The sequence below is a fragment of the Peromyscus eremicus genome, chromosome 17 (assembly GCF_949786415.1).
Source record: "Peromyscus eremicus chromosome 17, PerEre_H2_v1, whole genome shotgun sequence".
Classification (NCBI taxonomy): Eukaryota; Metazoa; Chordata; class Mammalia; order Rodentia; family Cricetidae; genus Peromyscus; species Peromyscus eremicus.
Genome location: NC_081433.1, coordinates 47,507,182 through 47,532,795, shown reverse-complemented (window position 1 = coordinate 47,532,795; position 25,614 = coordinate 47,507,182). Strand labels below are relative to the sequence as shown.

Below are 25,614 nucleotides of genomic sequence, written 5' to 3'. Positions count from 1 at the left end.
ATGTTCCTTGGTTCCCCATGTTTTCCAAAGTTAAACAAGAAAAAAGATATTTACCAAAGAAGTTCCAATAAGTTTTCTCTCCTAAACAAGTATGCTCACGATAGAAAGCTTTATCTGTCTGCTTATCCTCATAAACACCTATTTATTCATGAAGTGACTTTACAACTAAGCCACATGTACATATTAAAGATGGAAGTAAGTACAGAATGAAATAGGCAAGACTTTTTCCCTATTGAAACTTGAGATAAAATAATGAGATGTTATTTTCCAATAGTAATGCTAATATACAATATAAAAATGTGTGTTATATTCTGAAAGTGTATGGTGAGTGAACAGTACACAGACACTTAGAACGTTAGATGATACAAGCAAAGACTTCGGGATGATGGTGAGCTTTAATTGCTATGTGTATATCCTTAAATTTCAATAACAGTGTGACATCAGTGTACAGTTGGACTTTGTAGGATTCATCTCAAAACAGCATCTCACTCACCACCAATCTTGTTAACTATCTTTTCAGGATGACAGGTGGATTCCTCATTTAAAACATCATACAGTTAAAAAAAGACTATTTAGGAAAGAATATCATAAAATTAATCTTTGAATGTCTTAGTGGTAGGGCACACTCAGTCCACCCAAGAAATATACCTTAAGAAAATGAAGGTCATAGAATGAAAATTTCCTATAATTGTTTTTGCAGTCTTATTAAAATCAAATGAATAATAAGCAATCATTGTAAGGAAGGGAAGGTATTTAATATTTAGATGGCATTGGAAACCAGAAGGCACTGGGGATGAGTGAGCACAGCTGCTTGAATTTATTGAATCGGTTTTGAGTCTGAGAATCCCTTTTACTTCAGTCCTGAAGTCTGGTTCTGGAATAAAAGGAGGGGTTTGAGATCAGTGAAGTGTTTCTATTCTTAGAAATAAATGGTGATTATAAGCAGTGACGGGATTACCTTCATTGTACAAGGGGACTGAAGGGCAAAGTGTTAAAAAGAATACATGTTGGAAGCTCTGTAGACTAATTTATTATTTTAAAATGGTTTCATTAGTCACAGACATGAGCATATTATTTACACTTGAATAAACTTGCCCTTTTAAAATTGAGAAGGGAATTGAATTCAAAAGACTTTATTATATAAAACCAAGTTTTATTTCCAGCAAAATTATTTTATCCACCTACAGACTCTATGCAGTTTTCCAGTGGCCTAATTTGGAATTCAGATAATTACAATGCTGATAATAATGATAATAATAATACTTTCTACACTTTCTAAGTTGAAACAGATGGAAACAGAAAACCCAAGCTGCTGTTCAGCATATAATCACTATGCAAATATCCCGACAGCTTGTATGATTTTTCAAACTATTATCTCAAGAGCAACAAACCATTATATTGAAAAGCTGAGAAAGACAGCACAGTAAAAAGCTGTTATGCATAAGCCTGGGACCACTTATTGTCAATTCAATAGTGATAAAATAAATCCACCATTTTTAAAGGATGGAAATCAGAAAAAGGGAGACGTTCACGGCTTATGTTTATCAATGATTTCACACTAAGAGTTGTGTGCGCGTTGTATTTATGTTGCACGTAGTGTACTCTGACTTCTCCCTAATACCTGAAGATGTTGCACCACAATGACCTATTCAGAAGTCACTGGAATCCTGCAGCCTCTTTTCTGTCTTTATCTTCTCCATTAACTTCATATTTCTAAAACAACTTCATAGGAATTTCTATGTCTCTCTTAGCTTTGTTTCTGCTGCGTGCTAAAATTATCTGAAAAGGGGAACTTGGCAGGGGGGGGGGGTGTTTATGATGCTCACAGTCCGGTTCATTATTCATCATTGAAGAGAAGTCACAGAGGTTCAGGAAATGGTGGGACCCACAACGGCAGATCATCTCTCATCCATTAACATGACTAATATAACTCCCCCACAGATATGACCACAGATAATCTGATCCACTCTCATTCTGTACACCTATCCAAACAACTGGGTCATCCAGTGTAGTCTCTGCTTTCTTCCCAAACTATTTCGCTTCACATTCTTTCCTTCATCGGTTCCTTCTTTGAATTATCACCTCTATTTCATCTAATCTAATTAGACGGCATGCTGTCCTCAACAGCAGTGCCTCTAGGGACAGGTCACCACCACACAGATCTGTGTAGAACAAAGAGAGTCAGTGACTCCTCTAGGCACTACACAACTTCCGCTGTCCTAGAACCCCTTCTTCATAATCCTTGCTGAGGGGGTCCCTGCGGATGTGAGACAGGAAAGTGAACCCCACAAAAATGAGAAGAAAACCTGTTACAGATTGACTCTGCCAAACTGGATCAGACTCTGGAGAGTCTAGTGACAGGCCGTTCATTGTCAGCATATTTAAAACACAGTACAATTTGGGAAAAGATTTTCAGGCAACAATCAGTGCAATTCCAGGTGTATAATACAGCTTAAGTTGTGACTATATGGGAACTCCTTTACAAAGTACATGTGACCATGAAGGTGAGTTCTATAGTAAAAGGCCTAGAGTCTAGTGTGATCCCTGACCAAGATAGCATAGAGGTCAGAAGACCATAAAGTAATGGGACATCTCCCCTAATGATGCATCTTTCGAGGGAAGAGTCTGGAATAATCACTCTGGGGAATTTAGGTGATGCCTGCCTCTATAGCAAGAGGTGGGTGAGGTCTTCCTCCATAGACAGCATGACAAAATCCACCCCCAGCCTTTTAGGTAGGAAAACAGGTATTTTAACTCCTAGAGGACCCTGTGAATTTAATATTCCTAGTTTCCCTAGTGATCTGTGGGTATCTTTGTGCCCCAACACCTTGTGACTGCAGATTCGAGATTTACTTTATTTCCCCAATTACGTGTCACTGTTTCAAATCACCAGGCCTGTACAAACACTGTTCTTGATCAGACTGCTTGGCAAATTTTTCATGACTCAGTGTAGATATTGCAATCCTTCCCCCGGAAATTAGAGTTTGATAATACTTGAAAGTACTTTTCTTAATATGAAATCTTTTTAGTCACTTAATATTAGCCTCCAGAAATCAGAGGTCCCCAACCTGTGAAAGCCATGTTAGTATCATTCATCATTAAATCACTCTCACATTTAGTAAATACTCAGCATATTTTGTATGTATGCAAGAGATGTTTATTCAACTAATAAATTATTGTAATTATTATCGATTTCTGATTTAAAGAGATTTTATTATGAAATAGTGTAATTTTTATATTTTTAGGTGTTTGTAAATCATTCTTTCAGAGCTAAGCACATATTCAGCAAATATTTATTAAATTGAAAATGCTTATTTGCAGGTTTTAAAGCAAGGAGTTGCTAGTATTTGTTTTAATTATTAAAGAAGTCTTGCTAAGGTTATTTATGATTGACTATGCATCATAATTATAAATTCAATAATTCTTTGATGTAAACATCTCAATAATTAAACTCAGAAAAGTATATATATATTTTGGTTTTTCGAGACAGGGTTTCTCTGTGTAGCTTTGCGCCTTTCCTGGAACTCACTCTGTAGACCAGGCTGGCCTCGAACTCACAGAGATCCGCCTGCCTCTGCCTCCTGAGTGCTGGGATTAAAGGCGTGCGCCACCACCGCCTGGCTTATTTTTAAGCAAATAATGGAAGACAATGTAAAACTTCTCTAAAGGCCAAAAGAAACTAAAATTTCAAACTAAACAAGCTTCAGAAAATATAAATTTAAATAGTTCTTCTTGTCCTCAGCATCTACTGCATCCTTGAAATCCACAAACAGTGATAAAATATGGTTTAAAAAATAAATTGCATCTATATTAAATGTGTATATGCATTTTCTTGTCTGTTGAGATATCTGCCTAGCATTTATGCTATTTTTAGATATTATAAATAATCTCTAGATGATTTTAAGTATTATGAGGTGTGTGGTATGTTAGGTGTAGACGAATGTCACTTTATTTAACAAGAGATGTGCTTTGGGATTCATAGGGGATTTGGACTCCATACCATATGGGATGGGTATGTACACATAATCTAGTCTTCCTACAATAGGATTATTTTGAAACTAGGATATTATATGCAATTTATTTGACCAAAATTGACTATAAATTATGTCATCACATGATTTTTACTCTCAAGTCTTTTGTTGTACTGCATTTCTTAGTGCATGGCACTTTATGCTTCTTAATTTTAAAAGGAAGATGAAGAGTAAATATTTATTAGAAAACTATGTAAGTTAACTTTAGATGTGTTTTGAGAGATGAAAAACTTCAGTAAAAAATGCCAAACTGTCAAAAACTAAACATGCATAAAATATGAAATATTAAATAATTGAGCAACTGGAGATGATCACTGGCTAAACATGCATCTAAGTATTACACAAAAAACATGCTTTAGTCTTATCCAAAGCTTTAAATATATGAATATATGCAGAAGGAAAGTAAAAGACCAAACTCAGATTCAAATTAAGCCTTTGCTGTGAGACTTTCATTGTCAGAACATTCAGCTTTAACTATTCCATACAAAGCACAATGAGGGAACACATGGTCTATAAAACCATAAACCATGAAAGGCAACATGCTTAAGGTAAAGATCTGTTGTAAAATCACCTTTTTCCTAATCTGTCTAAATGATCATTGATTCCTAATTATTCCAGATTTTTATGTGAAAAAAATCAATTTCACCATCTATGAATTGAGGTAAGCTCCCAGAAGCTGTGTCTTTAAAAACATGCTGTCCCGGTGTTTACAGTCTGGTTATGTAACAAATGAATGGACTCATATAAGAGTAAGGAAAAGAAAACTTATTCGACCTTTACAGCATTTGTTGAAGAAACTGCAGAAAGAACTCATGCTTTTGGGCTATGGGTCAATGCTTAAAAAATACAAACTGTAAACATTGCCCTTTATAACAATTTGTTTTATAACAGACCAATTATGAAGCAGAGAAGAATTAGCATAGGTTATTATAAAACAAATATCCTGAAAGCCAAATAGGAAGACGTTATAAATGAAAGGTCACACCAGAAGATATGCATACACCATCTCTTAAATGTCCTGATGAATAAAGCTGACATATTTCCTAAATGAGTTTTGTAGAAAGACAGAAGAAAAATTATATCATGACAAAAGTTCATGCTGTGACAAAAATAAGTAAAGTAAAAAATATATTACATTAAACATCCAGGCTAATAACGTTTCCAGAGTGAATTAAAATATGCATGCAAAAATACTCAGAAGAATAACAATTGTAGTTCTTAAGTTACACATAAGTATAGGGTAAGAAAACATAAGCAAATTCTTTAGCAAGTGATACTTCTGAATTCAATACTAACTAGAACAGGCTAAGCACTTAGAATTTTAAAATATGTTCTGTGCACTATTGCTTAGAAATGGAGAGGAAAGTTCAATGGAACAGCCTGGAATTAAATGAGCTTTTAAAGCTATTTCATACAACTTAAAAAAGGAGCTATGGAGGCAAAGATGATTATAATATCCATCTCTTGGTTTGCATAGGATAATTAACCAATATAAATTGAGTCTGGATGGAAGAAAGGGATATTCAAGCACTGTTCAGCATGGGTCACATTCATGTGTTTGGAAACAATCGCTGGGGGCAAAATTATATCCCTCTTAAAATATTGCATGTTTAGTATTAACATCATTTCCCAAACATCATCAAAGTATTCTTTGGTGTTGTTTATCACTATCCTAATTATAAAACAAATAAACAAAGTACACTTTGTTTCAAAAGTTCCCTAAATCTATAGATCATAAATACAAACAGTAGTCTTTTTTAAAAATTTTTGTGTATATTTTAAAACATGAGGAGAAGGAGATGAGGAGGTAAAGGACGACTTAAATATGTTCAAATCAAGTTGGTAGTATTGGATTGAGACATGTTGACATAGTATTTCAGTTGGATGGATGTCTCAGATGACAAGGGACAGCACTTTCATTATGAAATAAGAAAGGATACATTACTGAATACTGCTACAGAGTCCCTTGTAAGTCTGTCGGCAGTAAGGTGACACTTTTATGAGAACCATTGTCTACTATGAGTGAAAGTGGGGATGGACATGTCAGAGTCAAAGATGTCACAGGTGTATGGACACTGAAAAGAGTGTATATGAGCATGCATATTGTGTTCCTGTGTGTGGGAACCAGAAGCACCCCGATGTCATTCTTCAGATGAAGCTATTTTATTTTTATTTTTTGAGACAGGGTTTCTCACTTGTCTGGAATTTGCTGTTTAAGTTAGGCTGGTCAGGGGTCTAGTTTCTTAGTACTGGAGTTTTACAAGTATCTGCCATATATGGTCCAAGTATTTTTTGAAATGTGTTTCATAGATCCAACTTAAGTTCTCTGCCTCCCAAGGCAAGTCAAGCAGTATGCCAACTAACCAATCTACCCCAAATAGAAAACAGTTTTTAACTATAAAAAAACAAAAACAAAAAAAAATGCATGAGTGACTAAGACATAAAAGGAGCATCTCTGACTAGTTGGTAGAGAAAATGACCTGTAAAAGAAACTTTATCTTGTGTGATCTGACTTCTAGGAACAGACTCAGAGAAAATGAACAATCTACAAATAGAAGCTTAAAATATATTAACTTGGGTTCAGTCTAGAAAAATGGGACAAAATAGATATATTGAAAAGGACATGGATATTCCATGGCATTGAGAGAGATTATCTAGGGACTTCACAAAGCAATGTTAGCTGGGAAGTTCTTTTCTGATAAAAACTCTACACACTAGAAATGTGTTAATAGCACAAAGCCTGGGATCTGGCCTTTTTAAGACACTTGCTCTGTTTCCTGTTGGGAATTTTTCTAAACCATTAATCCCATGATGCCAATGCTAAGGTGGAGGCCCCACACTTGCCTCACAACACAGGATGAATTTTCTGTGTACATAATTATTTATCTTACAGAAGGAAGATTTTCAGAGTTTAAAATGGTGCCATTAAATAATCTTGTTAGGGAAAAGAATGCTGATAATTATTACATTTAGATTACTACGGACAAATTAAGGAAACCTATAATAATTCATTTTAATATGCTTTAAAATTCATAGCCTGCTTGCCCCAGAACCAGCTCTAAAACATACTGTGATGAAGTTTTCTGTTCCTGTATCACATACCTGAGATAACAATTTTCTATAAAGAAAACATTCATTTTGGCTCATAGATTTTCAATTCACAAGCAGTCAGTTCTATTGCCTATGGAAGTTTGGCAAAGCACACCATGGTTGTCAATGTGTGGAGAAGCAAAGTGTTCAGCTCCTGGCCAGAAGTCAAAGAGGAAAAAAAAAAAACCAGCTGGAGTCTTTTTTTATAATTAATTAATTTTACATACTGACTGCAGTTTCCCCTCTCTCCTTCCTTCTCCTCCAAATCTCCTTCCCCATCCCACCTCCTCACTTCCCACCTCTCGCCCAATGCACTCCTCCATTTCTATTGTCGATATTAACAAAACATGGTGTATCACGGCACAGTATGACTAAGGGCCTCCCCGTGTATTAAGGCTGAGCAAGGCAACCCAGTATGAGCACTAGGGTGCCAAAAAGCCAGTAAAAGATTCAGAGATAGCCTCTGCTCCCATTGTTAGGAGTCCCACAAGAGGACCAACCTCTACAACTGTAACACATATGCAGAGGGCTTAGGTCAGTCCCATACAGGTTCCCTGCTTCTTGGTTCAGTCTCTGTGAGTCCCTGTGAGACTAAGTTAGTTGCTTCTTTGAGTTTTCTTGTGGCATCCTTGACCCCTCTGGCTTCTACAAGGCTTTCTCCTCCTCTTCTGCAGGATTCTTTGAGCTCCACCTAATGTTTGGCTGTGGGTCTGAATCTATTCCATCAGTTGCTGGATGAAGTCTCTCTGATGACAATTGGGCTAAGCACCAATCTATAAGTATAGTAGAATATCATTAGACATCACTACATTGACATTTTTACCCCCTCCTCTCATGTTTGGTTCTGTCCTGGGTCTCTGGGTCATCTACCCTGTGGGTTCTGTTGCTGAAATAGCTAGAGTCTTAATACCACCCTCCAGGACATGTTTCTGATGACCAAAGCCCTCTCTCAAGACACCATCCTCCAAGGTTTTCTCCACCTTCCAATAGCCAGAACACAGTGACCTTGCTTCTAACACATGGGTCTTTGTTTTAATATACACTTGCACTATCAGATACTATACTAATCCAGTGTACTCACTGGTCACAATTTTTTTTCATTTAGTAGTTTTAACTTCACACTTCCTTTTGTTTTTAAATCTGTAAGCCACTCACATTCATTTTTGAAGTCCATAGATATGGTTTACTCCGTTCCTAACCAAATATTTTTATCTTTTAATTTGCTAATGAGTGTGTGTGATAATCAATAGTTTGTCAAACTGAATTTATCCCTCACCACCTTTTGGACTCCTTAAACATCAATGTAGGAGTAGCTGGTTCACCTTCAGTTTCTAGAAAAAGAATTAGCATAAAATCAACACTTGGTTGGTATTTGTTGGGTAAATAACAAATTTCTTTGTTCTTATTATATCTATTTTAGTATCTAGATTTTTTATTCTATGAGCAAAATAAATATTGGGTGTATTTAATTGAATTTTGAAGAGATTAATAGCTACAGTTTATTTGCAAAAAAAAAGTCTTGTGTTACCAGACAAAATTATAATTGTAATAAGTTTAACAATGCTCATGCTTAAATCAAATATGTAGTAATATGTGACATACATTATCTACTTATAATTGCTATCCAAATCTATTTTCTTTAAGATTTTTGTATTTCTGTACCTATTTTCTCTCGTATTTTTGTGTTTCTATTTTAGACTATTCTTTCACTGTATTGGCTGTATTAAATTTCACTGTGAAGACCTATCAATTTTGGAAAATTGTGAGTCTCTAGAAACAATAGAGTAGTTGTAACTATCCAGTGACATGCACAGCATAGATATTTAATGAAACACCTGTTCAAAGTCTGATGAATAGAGGAATTTAAATACCATGATGGTTAATATGGATTATTAAATTAATATGATCTGGAATGACCTAGGAAATAAGACATTTGCAAATGGAGTGGAAACTCAAAATAAATAAAATGGATAAAAGAAGCTGAACAAAAACATGTATCTTCCTCTGCTTCCTCACTGTGTATGTAGTGACAAGCTACCATACAACTTCATCATGATGGATGAGACCCTGAAACTGAACAAATTGAACTCTCTCTCCCTTAAGTTACCTTTGTCAGAGAATTTTATCAAAAGGAGACAAATAAATAAGAAAAGTACCAAGAAATTATGAAAGAGTTATTACTGAATCATATTTACTTTGAGTGCTTTTTAAATAGTAGGAGAATGCCAAAGCCCTTAAAAATGAGATTTTAGAAGCTGTTGGCGTATTCTGAAAGACTATTACTTCACTTTGAAATACTAGTCATATGCACTTAAATACTTTTGTTTGTTAGTAAGATGATGGTAAATTTTAAGCATCCAAAAGACCCTTACAAGTTTGACTCTTGCAGTTTTATGTATACACCTTTAATCTCAGTATTTGGGAGGCCCAGCATAAGCAGATCTCTGTGTTGGAGGCCAGCCTGGTATATAGAATGAGTTCCAGGACAGCCCAGACTAAATATTGAAATACTGTCTCAAAACAAACAAACAAACAAACAAACAAACAAACAAACAAAAGGAATCAAAAATAAAGGAAAGATAAACAACTTTGCAATTTTAGTGAGCAGTAAAGGATTTGGAGAATTGTAATCACTAGCTATTTATCACAATGGTTTCTATCTCCAAAAACATCAGTAATTTAGATGAAACTGTCAATTCCACATAGTTTAAATGCAGTAGGGGTTTAATTGAATGTCTGCTTGAATTATATTCAATTATATTGATGTTTTACTAATATGTGTTGCAATGAACATAAGAAAATCTCCCCCAAAGTTGAAATTTTTTTCCCATGTTGTTAAAAGCCTCTAGTTTAATTATCTTTAATTTAAAGTTGGGATTTTAGGACCGCTGCTCATGACTGCACATTGATTTTACTTGCATTAAGGAAATTCGATTACCTTGAATCATTTATATATATTTGTAAATCATGAATAGTGCTTTTTGATGTTTAAGACTAATTATATCCATGAATGCAAATGTCAGCAATATGAAAAGCCAGTTGCAGAATGGAACAAACAAACATGAGGTACTGTACCAGAAAATAGCTTCGAATGAATTGCTGCATAGTCCTTTATGTCCTTTATAATCTAATGCCTTTTGAAGCTGGGCACTGATGCAGAGAGTAACTCGGAGTTTGTCTCTATGTACTAAGCAATGCAATTGGAGTCTGCTTCGTTTTATTTCAAGTACTGTATCTGAATAGACACATAAACACAAAAGTAAACGGTTGGCCACATCTATTTATGTGTTTGTTTTGATAGTCTCACACAGCAAGTTAGCAATTGTTCTTAATTATTCTCTTTTAATTAGAGGAGAATGAGTTCAATAATAACATCAGAATGGTTACAAAGTGAGGCGAACTTTTCAAACACTTTCATGAATCAATAATCAGCTATTTATAATAATTTCTAGTGTTGCTGAGTCAAATAAGATGGTGTATACAAAAGGCTTAACATGTTACTCGATTCCTAGTGCATACGTGTGATATGCTAATTAACTTTTTCTTACCCCATAAAGCACACATCAGGTGATTCTAAGCTGTAGCAAGTTGACATTTCAAACTAACCATCACACCGACGTTAATTTCTTTACTTTCCTTGCAAATTCAAGTCTGTAAATTATCATGTGTAGAAAAACCTTAACGCAACTGAAACAATGAGGCAAAGAAAGAGGAATTAATAAAAATACCATGTCCTATAGACATGTCAATGATTCCCTGAAAGATCTCGTAATTCTCACAATTGGCCCATGCGGGTATCAAACCAGAGACCTTGGCTTTATTTACACCACGCTCTAACCAACTGAGCTAACCAGCCAACTAGATCCCCAAAGTCTTAAGCTTGTATTTCCTTAAGGTATCATTATTACATAACCAGTAGTTTGAGTTTCTGAGTTTCTAGATATTAGGAGCAGATTACGTCAACTTTGCAATTTGAAATTAAGGCAAATAATAGTTTAATAGAAAAAGCCAGAGACACGGCAAATGAGTTTAAATGTCCTTTGAATTATATTTTTATTGGGTAAGCAATCAAACAATTAGATAAAACAATGGAAAGTGAAGTAATATATTTAATATCTCTTCAGTTTCCAAGTAATTTAATAATAAAACATTTGAAATACTACTGAATTATAATTCCTAACAACCATCTAAACGTGTGTTTCTAAAGTGTAGATATAGATACTAATAGAAATGTAGATGCTTAAATGTACATGTGATTTACAACTTCAAAGGATAAATAGATAAACAAAGAGATAATTTGTGTGGGGTGGGAAGCCATAAAAGTGATGTGGCATCATCCCCCAAATAGAGGTTAGGTATGAAATCAGTGTGGTCTATGATTTCCATCTAGTGGCAGTTCCCATGAATTGCAAATGCTCAGTTACCCATATGTTATTGAGGGGATCTTTTGGGCCAATTCAACCCATTTCCTTGATATAGTAAATGTTACATAGCATAAGCAGTCAAACACGTATACACATGTATAGTAAAACTTTTTCATAAACCAATTCTTTCATAATTAGTATGATTGAAAAAGTGCATTTGGAAAGTACTCTCGGTTGGATAGGGAAAAGTAAAACTGAACTTATATATTTTAAAGTCACTTTAAGTTGAATTAAAAGATAATGAACTGAATTTGGTAACTAAAAGTGGCCAAGCTTAGGTGTAGAATATAGTTTGTCAATATTAGAAGCTGTGTAGCTAATTGAGACATAGTCAATAGATACATTTCAATAGCATAAATCACTGACAATGCAAACATGTCATTCATTTTCCATTTTTGTCAATTAAATCTGTACTTTAACTATTTCATTTGAGTGACTAATACATTCTGATTGCATCCCTCTAAGTGGAAAAATAATAACTGGAGAATAATTCAGTTCTTAAGAAGCTGTGGTGCTCTTGAAGAGACCCAAGTTCAATTCCTAGCAGCCACATCCTTCGCAACCAACTGGTTCTTCAACAGGGCTGCAGGGATTCTCACTCCTCTTTCCACAGTGACACCCTTGTGCATAAACCCACCCACAGACACCCCACACACATAGCTCAAAAATAACATCAGTTTTAATCAATATATAGCATGAGGACTTACAGATATGCAGTTATGGGTCCTGTACTTTAAGAAGAATAAAAATTGGATGGTGTTTGCAATAATTTGAGAGACGTGAACACTTGAATTTAAATGGTTGTGGAGAAAATAAAAGAAAGGGAGGAATCTTTCAACTTTGTCATTAAAGATAAAAACAATACTGACTTACGGATTTGATGAAACAAATAAAACTGAAGACATTTTCAGGATCTTGATCATGAAGAAATAAAACCAATGATGATGATTTTCAAAATATTGTAGAAATTAAAAAAATTTTTAAACCCACTTTGTGAGATATCAATTAAGAAAATCCAACACTCTGTTATAAATTATGAGGCATTTTATTACTAGAGTTTAAAAATTGTGGTTTCTAGGTTACATTCTCAGCAAAATGGGGAATGCTTCCTTTGATATAAACATTACAAACATCTAAATAGAAGAATGTAAAAAATGTATGTTTACATGATATTTTTAAATTACGTCTTTGTAGTTTATTAGTTTCTAGTGTATGATGGCCCGAGCTTCTGGCTAACCACTAAGTGGTCAGTGTGACATGCTGATCAAACTTGTTTATGCTTCTGAAGATGCAGATTATGTAGAGGGATTGTAATGATGGCCTTGCAGTTTATGCATTAGCACTGTTTCTGGCAATCTATGTTCATTTAATAGTTGTGTTTCCTATTATCTTAAATGTATCCTAGTTTGTGTAATAAGTTATTTGCAACCTTTGACCAATTACTTTTAGACACAAATACTAGCAAGTATTTAAATCCCATGGGTACTCTACAGAATAACTAATGCTTTAAAATGTATAGCATCACTCAAGTTACAAAGGTATAATATAAAATAATATTAAAAGGTTTAAAAACTCTGTCTAATATTGGTGTTTCTTTATTAACTCATAGTTGGAAAGGTGTCATGGTTGGTTAGTAGCTACCATAATTTAAAGAAGGGGTGATCTAACCAATATTCCATATAGCCTGGGTATTAATATGAGATAAAATGTTTGCAAATTCTGTTGTTGAACAAATGTCTCTGACTCTTTACATGAATGTTTGTGAAGTTCGGTGTCAACATTCATACTGAAGAAATTTTTAGTTCTAATTTGTCTAAATACTAATGAATAGTTATAAAAATCATACATTTCACTTAGTTAAGAACCCACAGATAACCTATATAGTAAAATCTATGCTTCCTCTACCATTAGAATTTGATTTTTTTGTTAATCTCAAAAGTTTATTACAGAAACAATAAAGGAAATTTGACAGACTTGCGTTAACTAAGAAATCAATGTGAACACCATTAGCTGTGGGGCAAATTCACATTGCATGTTCCAACACTACAATGCATGGAGCACACAGTGACTCCTCCAATGTGGCCATAATGCACACCCTAAATCTAAACACAAGCACTTACTATCAGAATCTTTCTTCCTGAACTTCCCTCTGCTCTCTAGCCACCATGGGATACATCAGAAGAATTCCGATGAGACACACAGCATAGTGTGGAAAGTAAAGTTCATTGGAGAGTGAAGTGTCCACTCAAGGGATGAGTGAACAGTGGCCTGATGGGCCATTGAGAAGGCAAGAATTCAGGTGGGGAGGGCGAGAGTGGACAAAGGAGCCAGTATACCAACTTACATTTTCAGACAGACTTTGAGAGGGGAATCTGTGGTTGGTATGAAAATGAATAAAAAAAATCTCTTAATAACGGAAAGAAAAAAATTGATATTCTTATGCACACTCATTATATCACCTTTGTATGAACACATTTCCTACAGCGTAGCTCTTTAATAGAGATAAATAAATGCACACAATAATATAATGAAAATAGCAATGGTCTCCAAGTTGCAGAAGGAAAAATACATAGAATTGTTTTCAGGAGAAGGCTTAACTAGCAATGTGTTACATGAGGATAAGGAAATACAAGTAAATTTTGTGAAGACTGGAATGTACAGTGGGGCCACTTTGGTGGAGCAGTCATAGCCATTTGGTATCCTGGGTGACTTAAGAGATGTCAGATGTATCAATCAAATAGCCCATGAGTCTTCTAACTAAGTCTTGGTGAGTCACAGTATGAAAATCATAAGCACACAAGATGCAGCAGGATGTTCCATTCTGAGGAAGAAATGCATTCACCTTTCTGTTTTCTAATCTCCTCCCATGTCCATTGTCACTGCCAAAATCAGATGTGCATTGTGAGCTGTATGGGCAGTGTCAGCAGACAAGTCCCTTGGCCTCTGTCATGTTTGTTCTTTATTTGGAAGTCTTTGCTCTGGACAACTCTCCAGTAGTTCCTTTTTTCGGTGCTCCCAGCCATTGTTCTGCTCTTACTGTTTTTCAGCCTCCACCAAGTCTGACATACATGCACTAAAACTGTAAGATGGGTAAGAATGTATTCTTCGTGTTCTATCTGATGAATGTAGGACTACACCTGATGGGCTGTCAAGTAAATGGAGATATAGCTGTAGATAAAGGATGCACACACCTGGTAGATTAAGGAAGGAAAAGAAGTAATTCCCATTGAGAGAACATCAAAACATCCTTTGGCCTTTTAGCTGGCATTCAGATGTACCTCCTCATTATTCCTAAACTTCTTCATGTTTTCTCACTTCTACAGAAATAGCTGGTATTTTTTTTACAGGTCACAAACACTGACTATCTGATAAAAAGCAGTTCCAAACTATTTTGGAACATAGTCAAAGGTAGGCGACCAGAGACTGTAAACAAAGCAAATATGATCGGGGAAAGACAAGTACAGATGTTCCTCAAATGCCCATGGTGTTTAATGATATATCCCTTTATAATGAATTCTTGCAGCTCTGTTTGATAAATTACTGCGTATATTTTATTTCTAACTGCCTTGGTAATTTGCACTGACACTGTTCGGATGCTGATAGGTGATACCAAGAATGTAAAGCAGAATGATGTGATAGGTAATGACAGGAGACTACTCTAGAGCCCATCAGGGATGGGCATTTTTGAATAAGTGACATTTCAAGTGACTCCTGAATAATGACAGGAAAAACAGTTACATGAATGCTTAGGAATGAACATTCCAGGCAGAAGGAATAACAAATCAAAGATTTTGGAGATAAGACCAGCTTTGTGTTTGTGGAACAGAATGTGAGTCAGAGCAGATGAAATCAGTTGGTGAGTTTTAAATCATGTTAAGTAGATCAAGTTGGTGTTATTTCATCTCTAGGTCACAGTAAGGGTAAGCACCTGGCATTTCATGCTAAATATAATTAATTCATGCCATAGCAGTCAGTGTAAAGCCCATGATGAGAGTTATGTTTTGAACAGCCTCCTTTTATTCTTTATCCTCCAGACTGTAGAACAGTAAATACTTGAGAACATGGCATTAAAGGGACATGGGATCTTTCTTTTGATGAAAAGTAAAAAACTTACTCCAGGAACTGAAGGAAACATTAACAAACCTTTTTTTAGAATGTTTAATCTCAGTCACTTTCTGGGCATCCATTTCCAAAAGGATTAAACAGTTTTCTAATCTTTCCTTTAAAAAAGCCATTTGATCAGAGGTACCATGTCATCTCTTTTAGAGAAGTTGGGTGGTGGAATCGTTGAAGCAATCTCTGCATTTACATGTGCAAACCCTGTCTCTACATTTTACTATGTATGCTACCATCAATGTTGATCTGAATTCTCTGTCCCTCCATTTCTTCAGCTATAAAGTACAGGATTATAAATTCTTTCAAATCAGCTCTTCAAGGATTAAATACATTAATCAAACTAAAGCTCTTATACATAAAAATGAATGGCATTCATGGTTTGCTAATGATCATCCCTAAGCAACAGGGACTTCTATCCAAAGACATTATAATGAATTTCCATTCTATAGTTTTTTAAAACATGCCTTTATAGCTCATGTTTGTTAAGTATTTTCTTTTATTCTTAGCAGCGTCAGTCATCACTGAAGAAGAAAACCAAAACAAAACTAAAACAGAGAAAGGAGGAGCCTATAATTTACTGAAATGTGTCATTTGGTTCTTTGCAGAATCCTTACTGAAGACATTTGAAGGCTGTTTGGTGAGTTTAGGAATTCAACAAGATGCTATCCATCACTGGCCCTTGTGTGGGCCAATGTCCACATGGTGTAATAATGGGTTTTATTGGGATTGTTTATAGGAGTATAGGTGAAAGGTTACTTATAGGAGCAGAAATAACTCAAAAACAGCCGCATCACCAAAACCTACCCCCACATGAGTGACAGCTCACAAAATCTTGGGTCCTGGAGCACACTGAACAAGTCAACAGGATGGATAGTGTCCTTTCCAAGTGACTCAGTTGCTCTAAACCTCTTCCAGACAGCTCAGATTCTTCCAGCTTCCTGGAAGAATCTTCTTTGCAACTTGTCGTGTCTTGGAGCAGTGGTTCTCAGCCTTCATAATGCTGTGATACTTTAATACATTTCCTCATGTTGTGGTAACCCCAACCATAAAATTATATATTCATTGCTACTTCATGATTATAATTTTTGCTGCTCTTATGAATCATAATGTAAATGATTTTGAAGATAGAAGTTCAAAAAAGGGGTCAGGACCCTCTAGTGGAGAACCATTGTCTTATCCAGCCTCTCAGTCTTCATTGCTTACTCTGGCAGGAAGGGGCCCAGTGAATCTGGTCGGTTTGGGAGACTTCCTGAAGCTATTTTGAGTTGTTTACCTTCACACTTAAGGAGCTACCCTACAGGATGAGTCTTAGAGGGAACTAGTACACAACTCATGCCTGTGTGAATGCTGAGCTACAGCCAGGCCCTTAAATCATAGTGTCTTTTGTCTCAACAAGGTAGACCTACTGAGTGGGTGGAAAAACTGTAGTATCCAGACCTTACAGATGGGTGCTAGGAAACATGTCTTCCAGATATGACAGGACTTTCGCATTCATGATCTCATAGTAGCTTTGTTGCCTGCAGAAGATCAAATTTACTAATATTCCGACATAGTTGGGGGAAGAGCTCATGAAGCCCTTCCTCCGGCTGAGGATTTATTGGCAACCAATGGGCTGCTATGTGAAGGAAGATTGTTTTGTTTTGTTTTGTTTGTGGGTGTGGCTCTGATAGGTTGTCTCTTTTTGAGTGGATGGCAGCACACCCATGCAAGTATGGGCAGTAATAATTGAATTCAGTTATGAGAGAGAGAGAAAGAGAGAGAGAGAGAGAGAGAGAGAGAGAGAGAGAGAGAGAGAGAGAGAGAGAGAGAGAGAGAGAGAGAGAGAGAGGGAGGGCATGAAGTTGGGTGGGCACCAGAGGGAGGTGTGGGAGGAAATGGAAGGAGAAGCAAAGGTTGGATATGGTGAAAATACATTGAATACGTGTATGAAATACTCAAAACATAAGAACATATTAGAACAAAACAAAACTATCCACTTATATCCTTTTACTTTTTTCCACTTTAAATTATATTAGTATGCTAATTATCTCTCTGAATGTTTAATCATTTAATTATATGGCAGAACTAGAGGTGTCAGACTATAAAAAGATCTATAGTCAATGTATGTGTAAAAATATGGAACTTCTAAAGCTTAACAGTGAATGAAAGAAAACTACTTAGTGATGAATCTGGAAACACTAGAAAATTCATTGAATCATGTATATGTAAATGTTAATAGAGCCGAGCCCCATAAACCATATGATTTGAGGTTTTGTGAGTTTTAAGAATACAGAAAATAATAAATATTTAAAAGAAAACAGATTTACAGACGATAACCCATTGTGGTGTTTCAACTGCTTAAATAAATATGAGTTCTATAACAAGAGTTAAAACTGTTTCCCATCTCTGCTGTTTCTTTCAAACGCCATGTTTACACACATGGGAAGAAGATTGTCAATTCCAGTACTGACAGGTGTGATGGATACTTTGAAATTCATATCTGTGTAGGAAATTGGAGAATCACTAACCTCCAGTAATTAAAGGGCAACTCTGTAGAAGAAATAATGAACTGTTTTTTAATCTTTGTTTGAAAATATAACAACACATGAAAAGACTTTCTCCAAGCATAAGCAATTACTCAAAATACTTGAAAAGTTTAGATAGCAAACATTCTCACACTCTTTAAAAAGTGTTAATCCTCGAGTTATTTTTATGTCTTAATTTTAATGGTTGTTCTTGAGAAAACACTAGGTGTCTACTCCCAAAGGGGAACATTTCCTCTTAGACTTTGCAATGATTTTCTCTCCTCCAATTCACAGCAATCCCATTGTCTCTTGTTGTAAAATTTGCACATATAAATTCTATCCAAGCAAATTCATACAAATGTCAACTGTGAAATATCTGGACATTCCAGAAATTATCTACTAGAAATTTACAGTTCTTTAAATGATACTTTTACCCACTGAGGGACTTACGTTATTCAATAAGCCTGCCTTTAAGAGTACCCCAACTCAATATTTTCTTAAAAAAAAAAAACACTCCATGAGGGATAATACATTATCACTATCATTCTAATGAATGATGAACCAGAGACATTTGTCCAAAAACAGTGTAGTAGTTCAAATATTCAAAACTCAGATATTTTGTTTATATTCACAGACAAATATGTACAAATAAGAAAAAAATCAAGGAAAACTGACATTATCACCCAATCTTCACATGTCCACAATTGTAATTAACTTGAAATAAACCTTTTATCGTCATAACAGCATAGAATCAATTGGAAAATTATTTATTTCATCATATTATTAATCATAAACAGAGACAAAGCCTTGCTATTTTAATTTCCATTTCATTCAAATTTCTATTTGCCCTTCCACAAACTCTTTTTGCCAAATGCATTTTCTATTTTCTGGTAAAGCACACAAAAGACTCCTTTGTACATCACAATTTTAAATAGTATCAAGACAAGTAGGTAAATAAAAACAACTGAAATGAATAGTTTATCATCATCTAAATGCAAACTAACACAGCACAGAGAGAAATCGGTCTGTTGCTCCTCATTATTTACTTAACAGTTATTAATTATGATAATACATTTCACAGTAAAGAATGAGAAATTTTGACAGGGGCGCCACAAATTATAAGAGACAAACACACAGCTCAGCGTACAGATGTATCCAATCTTACAAAGGTATAAACATCATTAAGAGAACAAAATGTTTATAATGAGATGATCAGTTTTAGCTTATAAAAAATATTGCAAAAAGTACACAGCCCTCAGAAACCTCAAACAGAGCTTCTTCTTTTGTTAGTATCTCACATTATCAGGATGTTGTTACTACAAATACTAAAGCAATACTGAAACAATGTTAACTGGACTCCACCCTGTAATCTTGTCCTCAGTTCTTATCTTGATCTCATCAGGCCTTCTAGGGGTTCACAAAACTTTTAGTCATCATTTCCCTTTAGGCTCCTCCTGGTTCTGATAGAGTCTCAGACATCCCTTGCTATCAATGACCTTGACAGTTTGAGGAGTACTCCTTGGGTAATTTAAAAAATATTTATCTATCAGGATTTACTTAAATGTTTTTTTTTTCCCTCTCATGATTAGACTGGAGCACAGATTTTGAGGAGGAAGGCCACTGAGGAAAATTATTTTCCCATTACATTGTATCCAATGTATATGGTATGAGAATTATTTATCAGTGTCAGTGCTGACCTTGAACAGCTGAAACAAACAAAATCACACTTATCCATTATGAAGTTATCCATGCTTTAGCCCCACTCACTCTGCTGAATATCCAGGATGAATGGATATGGGTGGGATATGCCTGTGAATCATTTGGAATTCCTCTTCCAGGAACATGTGTCTTTTCTCATTCCATTTAGTCAGCTCTGTTTCCTGAATATTATTTAATGCCTTTTGTTTCGATCAAGTGCTACTTTATTAAAATTTTGTCAAAATTATTCCATAAATAGGTCTTCAAAAGTTCTATTGGTTGCCTTTTGTGTTCCTTGTTTGTTGTTTAAGGCATTTGTTTTTGTTTTTGGTTTGTCCGGTGTTGGCTAATTAGATCTTTTTTTATGCTTTTAAGGACTTCTACTATGTTTTAGCTCATCTTAGAACCACTCCTTTTCACCAAAAAGTCTTTGTCTCCACTCTTAAATAATATTTTCAAGCAAAGTTAAGGAGCCAGGTATGTGTATTGTCACGTAATGTCCTTGCTCCTTGGTCCTTTCATCTGAAGTAGAGAAATGCATGTGTATATTACTAAGAGTATTTGTCTATTTTCGGAAGCCAAAATATAGTACTTGAGACTGGTATTTCATAAAAAAATAAAAGTTTTATTTTGGCGTTCATAGACAGTATTGGTTTTTATATAGTTTCTAAGTCTTCTTGTGGCCTTAACTCATGGTAGAAAGCAGAAGAGCAAGTGTCTAAGTTTGCAAAAGACAAAGCATTAAAGCAAATCTTGCTTTGAAGCAACCTACTCATACAGTCACTTGTCAACTCCTGCAAGAAATGCATTGATCTCTTTTCTATCTTCTTATTTTATTTTTGGGTGGGTATAGGTATTTTGTATTTTACAGCCCTGTATGTCTCTGTACCACGTGTGTGCAGTGTCTTTGGAGGTCAGATTACCTGGGACTGGAGCAACTGACAGTTGTGAGCTTCCATATGGGTACACTGGGAATTGAACCTGGGCCCTCTGGTAGAGCAACCAGTGTTCTTAACTCCTATTATGTAGTTCTAGCGCCTCATTAATTTATTTTAATAAGCTAATTTCTAAAAAAGTCCAACAACCAACAGTACCTCAATGGCAATCAAATTTCAAATGCATGTTTCACATGATACATAATTTTTAAACCATAATATCATATATGTATACTAGCATGTACATAGACATACATATATATCTATATACTTGCAAATGCATGATTTTATGTATACATACATGTATATACAGATACACACATATATGTCTATATGTAACCATCTGTCACTGTATTCTCCTAAATGTGAGTAGACTCTTATATTTTGCAATCCAGTCATTAATAGATAAGTAATTCTAGCTTCTTCCTGATCTTATATGTCAATTCAACACTGAGCTTGTAACACCTCATCACCACATTTGGATCCACTCTCCTACTTAAATTTTTTCAGTAAATAACAATAAAAGCATCAGGAAGGTTAAATCACACTCCTATGTGATGATTTTCTCAACTAGTATACACAAATAAGTTTTCTGAATTGCTAGCACGAAGCACCCGTTTGCTATACTGTTCTGGACAGTGTGCAGACAATAGAAATTTGTTGTTCAGTGTCCACCTCAAGTACCAATAGATTCACTGTCTGTTGAGAACTTCTGTTGCAAGGTGTCTTGGCCTAAGTCCACACACGGCAGCAGAATAGGGAAACCCACTACATCTTCATAAAGTCATTGGACCCACTCATGAGGATTGAGCCCCTGACCCATTTCTTAATATTATCACATTGGGTATTATGCCCCAGCACAAGCACTTTGGAAGGACATAAATATTCAGTCCATAACAAATGCATTGTTACATTTCTGTTTATTATTTTTTTCTCTACTCATTTCCAGAGTTATTAAAATCAGCATTTTTTATCCTTCCCACTTTAATGAGGCTATTTCATACAGTTATAACAGTTAAACTTAATTTTTATTAAATTCTACCTAACATCCAGTATGTGTTTGTAAATAAGGGAGAAAGCCAGGATGACCTATCTGGTACTGGTGTTTTAGTTTTGGTCTTTGCGTGGCAAAATTCAATATACTGTGAAAATTTCATATTTTACCTACAAACAGCTACAGTATTACACCTCATAATTGCATCATCTTAAAAATACTTTCACTTTATCTATCCAACCCTTCTTTAACAACTGGCAGACATTGATCTCCTTTCATTATCATTATAAATTTTCCTTTCCCCAAAATGTCATTTAGGATTGCCTTTACAAACTAACTTCTTTCACCAAGGAATATGCATTTAAGAAATCTATTGTTGTGCCTTGATACTTCGGTTCTCTTTTTCGCTGGATGATCTGCATTGTATACAAGTTTTGCACTGATTATTTATTTATATTTTGAAAGACATCTTTTTTGCTTGTACTTTGGGAAGACAGTGAATAAACTTGTTATAAATGTTTGCATAAAATAGTTTTATAGATGTAAGTTTTCAAATTAGTTGGGCAAGAGCTTAAACTAGATATTACATTGCATTTTGGTAAGAATTGTCAAATTTATCTTCCAAAGTGAATATATTCATTCTTATTAGGAATTGACACTTAGAGAATTTTGACATTTTACAGATGCCTTTATAAAGCTTAAGTGTATAATTGTTAAGAAAATATGAATGATGAATTTTATGTGTATTAATACTACATTTATACAACTTTTATGAGGCATGAGTTCCTGCCATTTGTCTATTTTCAAAATGAGCTGTTTTCTAATTGTTAAACTTTGAGCCCTCTTTGGATAAAGGGTGTGCACTTTGAAAATATTTTCTTCTAGCTTATGGTCAACTTTTTATTCTGCTGACATTGTCTCCTGTGAATATTTTTATTCATAGATCTCACAGATAGCTTTAATTTTACTAAAGACATATTAACTTTTAGTTTTCTTTCTTGACTTGTCCTTTCATTTGTGGAAGCTCATTACCCAATCAAAGGGCACAAATACTTTTCTATAATTTTATTTCAAAGATTTAATCTTGCTTTGGATTTTATATTTTAGTGTTTTATTTTCTTTGGGTTAATGTTTGTGAAAAATGTAAATTTGTGACAAGATGTTCACATTGACTTGTCTTGCTGCCCATTAATTTGCTATAAAGACTCCTTATCCACTGAAATGCGTTTGCTCAACAGACAAAGATCAATTGATTAGTACGCATATTTTCATTTCTGGAACTACTGTTCTACTAATTTAAATTAAGTTGTTCTTTGATAATTTTAGTGTTAAAACTTGATAACTAGATATTGTGATTTCTTCAGCTTTGTTCTTCTCTGTCAGTGTTATCTATTCAAAAGGTTTTGGGTTTTTTTGTTTGTTTTTGTCTTTCCATGCCAACTTAATCTGTTTATGTCTGTTTTACTTTTAACTATTTTGGGCCAGTCTAGTGAATCAGCTGTTAAAATAGTGCTGGTAGATAAGGTTTTCAGCTATAATAGCTGATGTTTCTATGTCATGAAATTATATCAATGTTTTTATAATGCATCATGATTCTCTGATGTTAGATACTTGCATTAAGGTTGTTTGTGTTCCTAGATGTTTCAACACCTAGCATTATGTAGCATCAATTTTTAAACTAATACGCTTCCTTCTCCCAAAATCTGATTTGTCTGAAATTAACTTAGGTACTAGGCTCTCTTTAGATTATTATTATGGAATGTTTTTATTTCTGTTAGAATTTCACTTGAACATTTCCGAAGAATGTGTCACTAGATGCAGAGTTCTTTTTTTTTAATTTTATTTTTCTTTATTAAATTTTCTACTCACACCTCATGCTATCCACAGACCTCCCCTCCTCTCCATCTCACTCCCCAGCCCTCTTTCCCAAGCCACCCCGCATCCCCACATCCCCCCATCCCCCCAAATCGAGGTCTCCCATGGGGAGTCAGCAGAGCCCAGCACACTGAGCCTAGACAGGACCAAGCCCCTTCCCACTGCACCAAGGCTGTGCAAGGTGTCACACCAGAGACACCAGATTCCCAGAAGCCTGCCCATGCACCAGGGACAGATCCCGATCCCCCTGGCTGGGTGCCCCCCAAACAGTTCGAGCCAAACAACCGTCTTCCATGTCCAGAGGGCCTAGTCCAGTCCCATGGGGGCTCCACAGCCACCAGTCCAAAGTTCATGGGTTTCCACCAGTGTGGTCCGTCATCTCTGCACATACTATTGAGTTCAGTATTCTACTTGAGACTTTTCTTACTTCTAGTTTACAGCAAATGATCGCCTTAACATCTTGGTAATGTGGTGCCAATTCCCACAACCCTACTTCAGCTTCTTTCAGGATATACTTTGCATTAGTGGCTTTCTGAATTTTGAACATAAAAGACTTATAGTTAGTGTTTTTGTTTGCTTTTACTTGTGTTTATCATGCTTGAGATTCTCCCTGCTTCTTAGATCATTGGTTTGGTGTCTCCTGTTAATGGAAAAATAAAAGCAGTGAATTTTGCTTCAAGTATTTTCCCTGACACGATTTTTGAATGGTATTTCTCATTATACTATCCCTTCATGTTTTTGTCAGGAGACTTTCTTTTGACATATTTTTAAGTACATTGATTATTTTCTCGATAATACCAAATCTATGGATGAAGCCATCAAAGTGAGTTTTCATTATTATCTTATTTTACTTCTGTCATCTCTTATAATTCTTTCTCAATCTCTTACATCTTTATTTGTTTTTTGTTTCTCACCTTTTCTGATGTACTATTGTCTGTTTTTCCATTTACATATAAATTGGTTATTTTAATTCACTAAGTAATTCTAAAATCCTATTCTGTCAGATTATGGCTCCATTACTTTATTTGCCTATAAATAGTATGTGGTATTGTTTGCTTATTTGCTTTTCAGAATATTTTGTAACCTTTTTGTTGAAAGACAAATAAAATGTATCAGATAATAGGAACTTATATAAATAGGCCTCTAGCATAAAAGTTTATACTAATCTGAGAGAACTAGTCTCTGTTAAACATTTATAATTTCTCTTGCACGCCAACCCCATCCCTTGGAGATACCCAGAGCTTTAATTTCCCACAGTCTCTCTGTATTGATATTGTCTTTCTATTTGGAATTAGCCGAGGACACTATTATACACAGATTATTTCTTATTTCATTCAGCTCTTTCACTTTCCATCCACTACTACTATACCAGAGTTCTGCTGGTATGATATTTGCAGGTTGGAAGAGTATCATATAATTTTATGGATTAAACAGAATGTGATCACTATCAGCAGTTTGTGAGGACCTCTTCTCCTTCCATCTTGAACCTTTCTTGAGACAGGAATAGTAGAGAAAACTGAAATCGTCAGAGAACCCCAATTGGATTAAGGCTCTAAATCTTTTCCATTTTAAGTTGGTCTTCATTATGGAGGCCCCTAGGCATGTTTCACTAAAATCAATTGTAGTCATCTATCTTCCCTAGAACTGGTCTTTCTTACATTTTCAGTGATGACCAATTACTCCTTTGGGTAAATAAAACTCAGAAAGAAATAAATGCTCTTTGAACCTGAAGTTCTAGTTTTAGCTTTTTCTAATTCTTTCTTATATTAGTACACATTCAGCTTCCACCAATCAAAAACACAACTCTCCTTTGTTTTCCCTACAGTCAGGTTACCTGATGTTTCGCTCTAACATAAAAGATCTTGGCTATTATCTCAGATTTTCAGGTTTGCTAGATTTCTTGGTGGGTGGGAGGCAGGGATTTCCATCAGACTTCACGACTCATTT

General features: G+C 35.1%; 1 protein-coding gene and 1 long non-coding RNA gene across 2 annotated transcripts in view; both read left to right on the top strand.

Annotated features, from left to right (window-relative positions):
* LOC131894355 (uncharacterized) overlaps positions 1 to 8,883 on the top strand; it is a 60,801-nt gene extending 51,918 nt beyond the window's left edge. Inside the window, exon 3 of the long non-coding RNA XR_009374897.1 lies at positions 8,819 to 8,883. This is a non-coding gene — a long non-coding RNA (uncharacterized LOC131894355). The remainder of the gene's footprint in view (positions 1 to 8,818) is intronic.
* A 6,505-nt stretch (positions 8,884 to 15,388) lies between these two features.
* The window catches only part of Galntl6 (polypeptide N-acetylgalactosaminyltransferase like 6), a 767,544-nt gene continuing 757,318 nt past the window's right edge, over positions 15,389 to 25,614 (top strand). Inside the window, exons 1-2 of the mRNA XM_059244461.1 lie at positions 15,389 to 15,401; positions 16,168 to 16,298. Of these exons, the coding sequence (XP_059100444.1) occupies positions 15,389 to 15,401; positions 16,168 to 16,298 (144 nt within the window). The remainder of the gene's footprint in view (positions 15,402 to 16,167; positions 16,299 to 25,614) is intronic.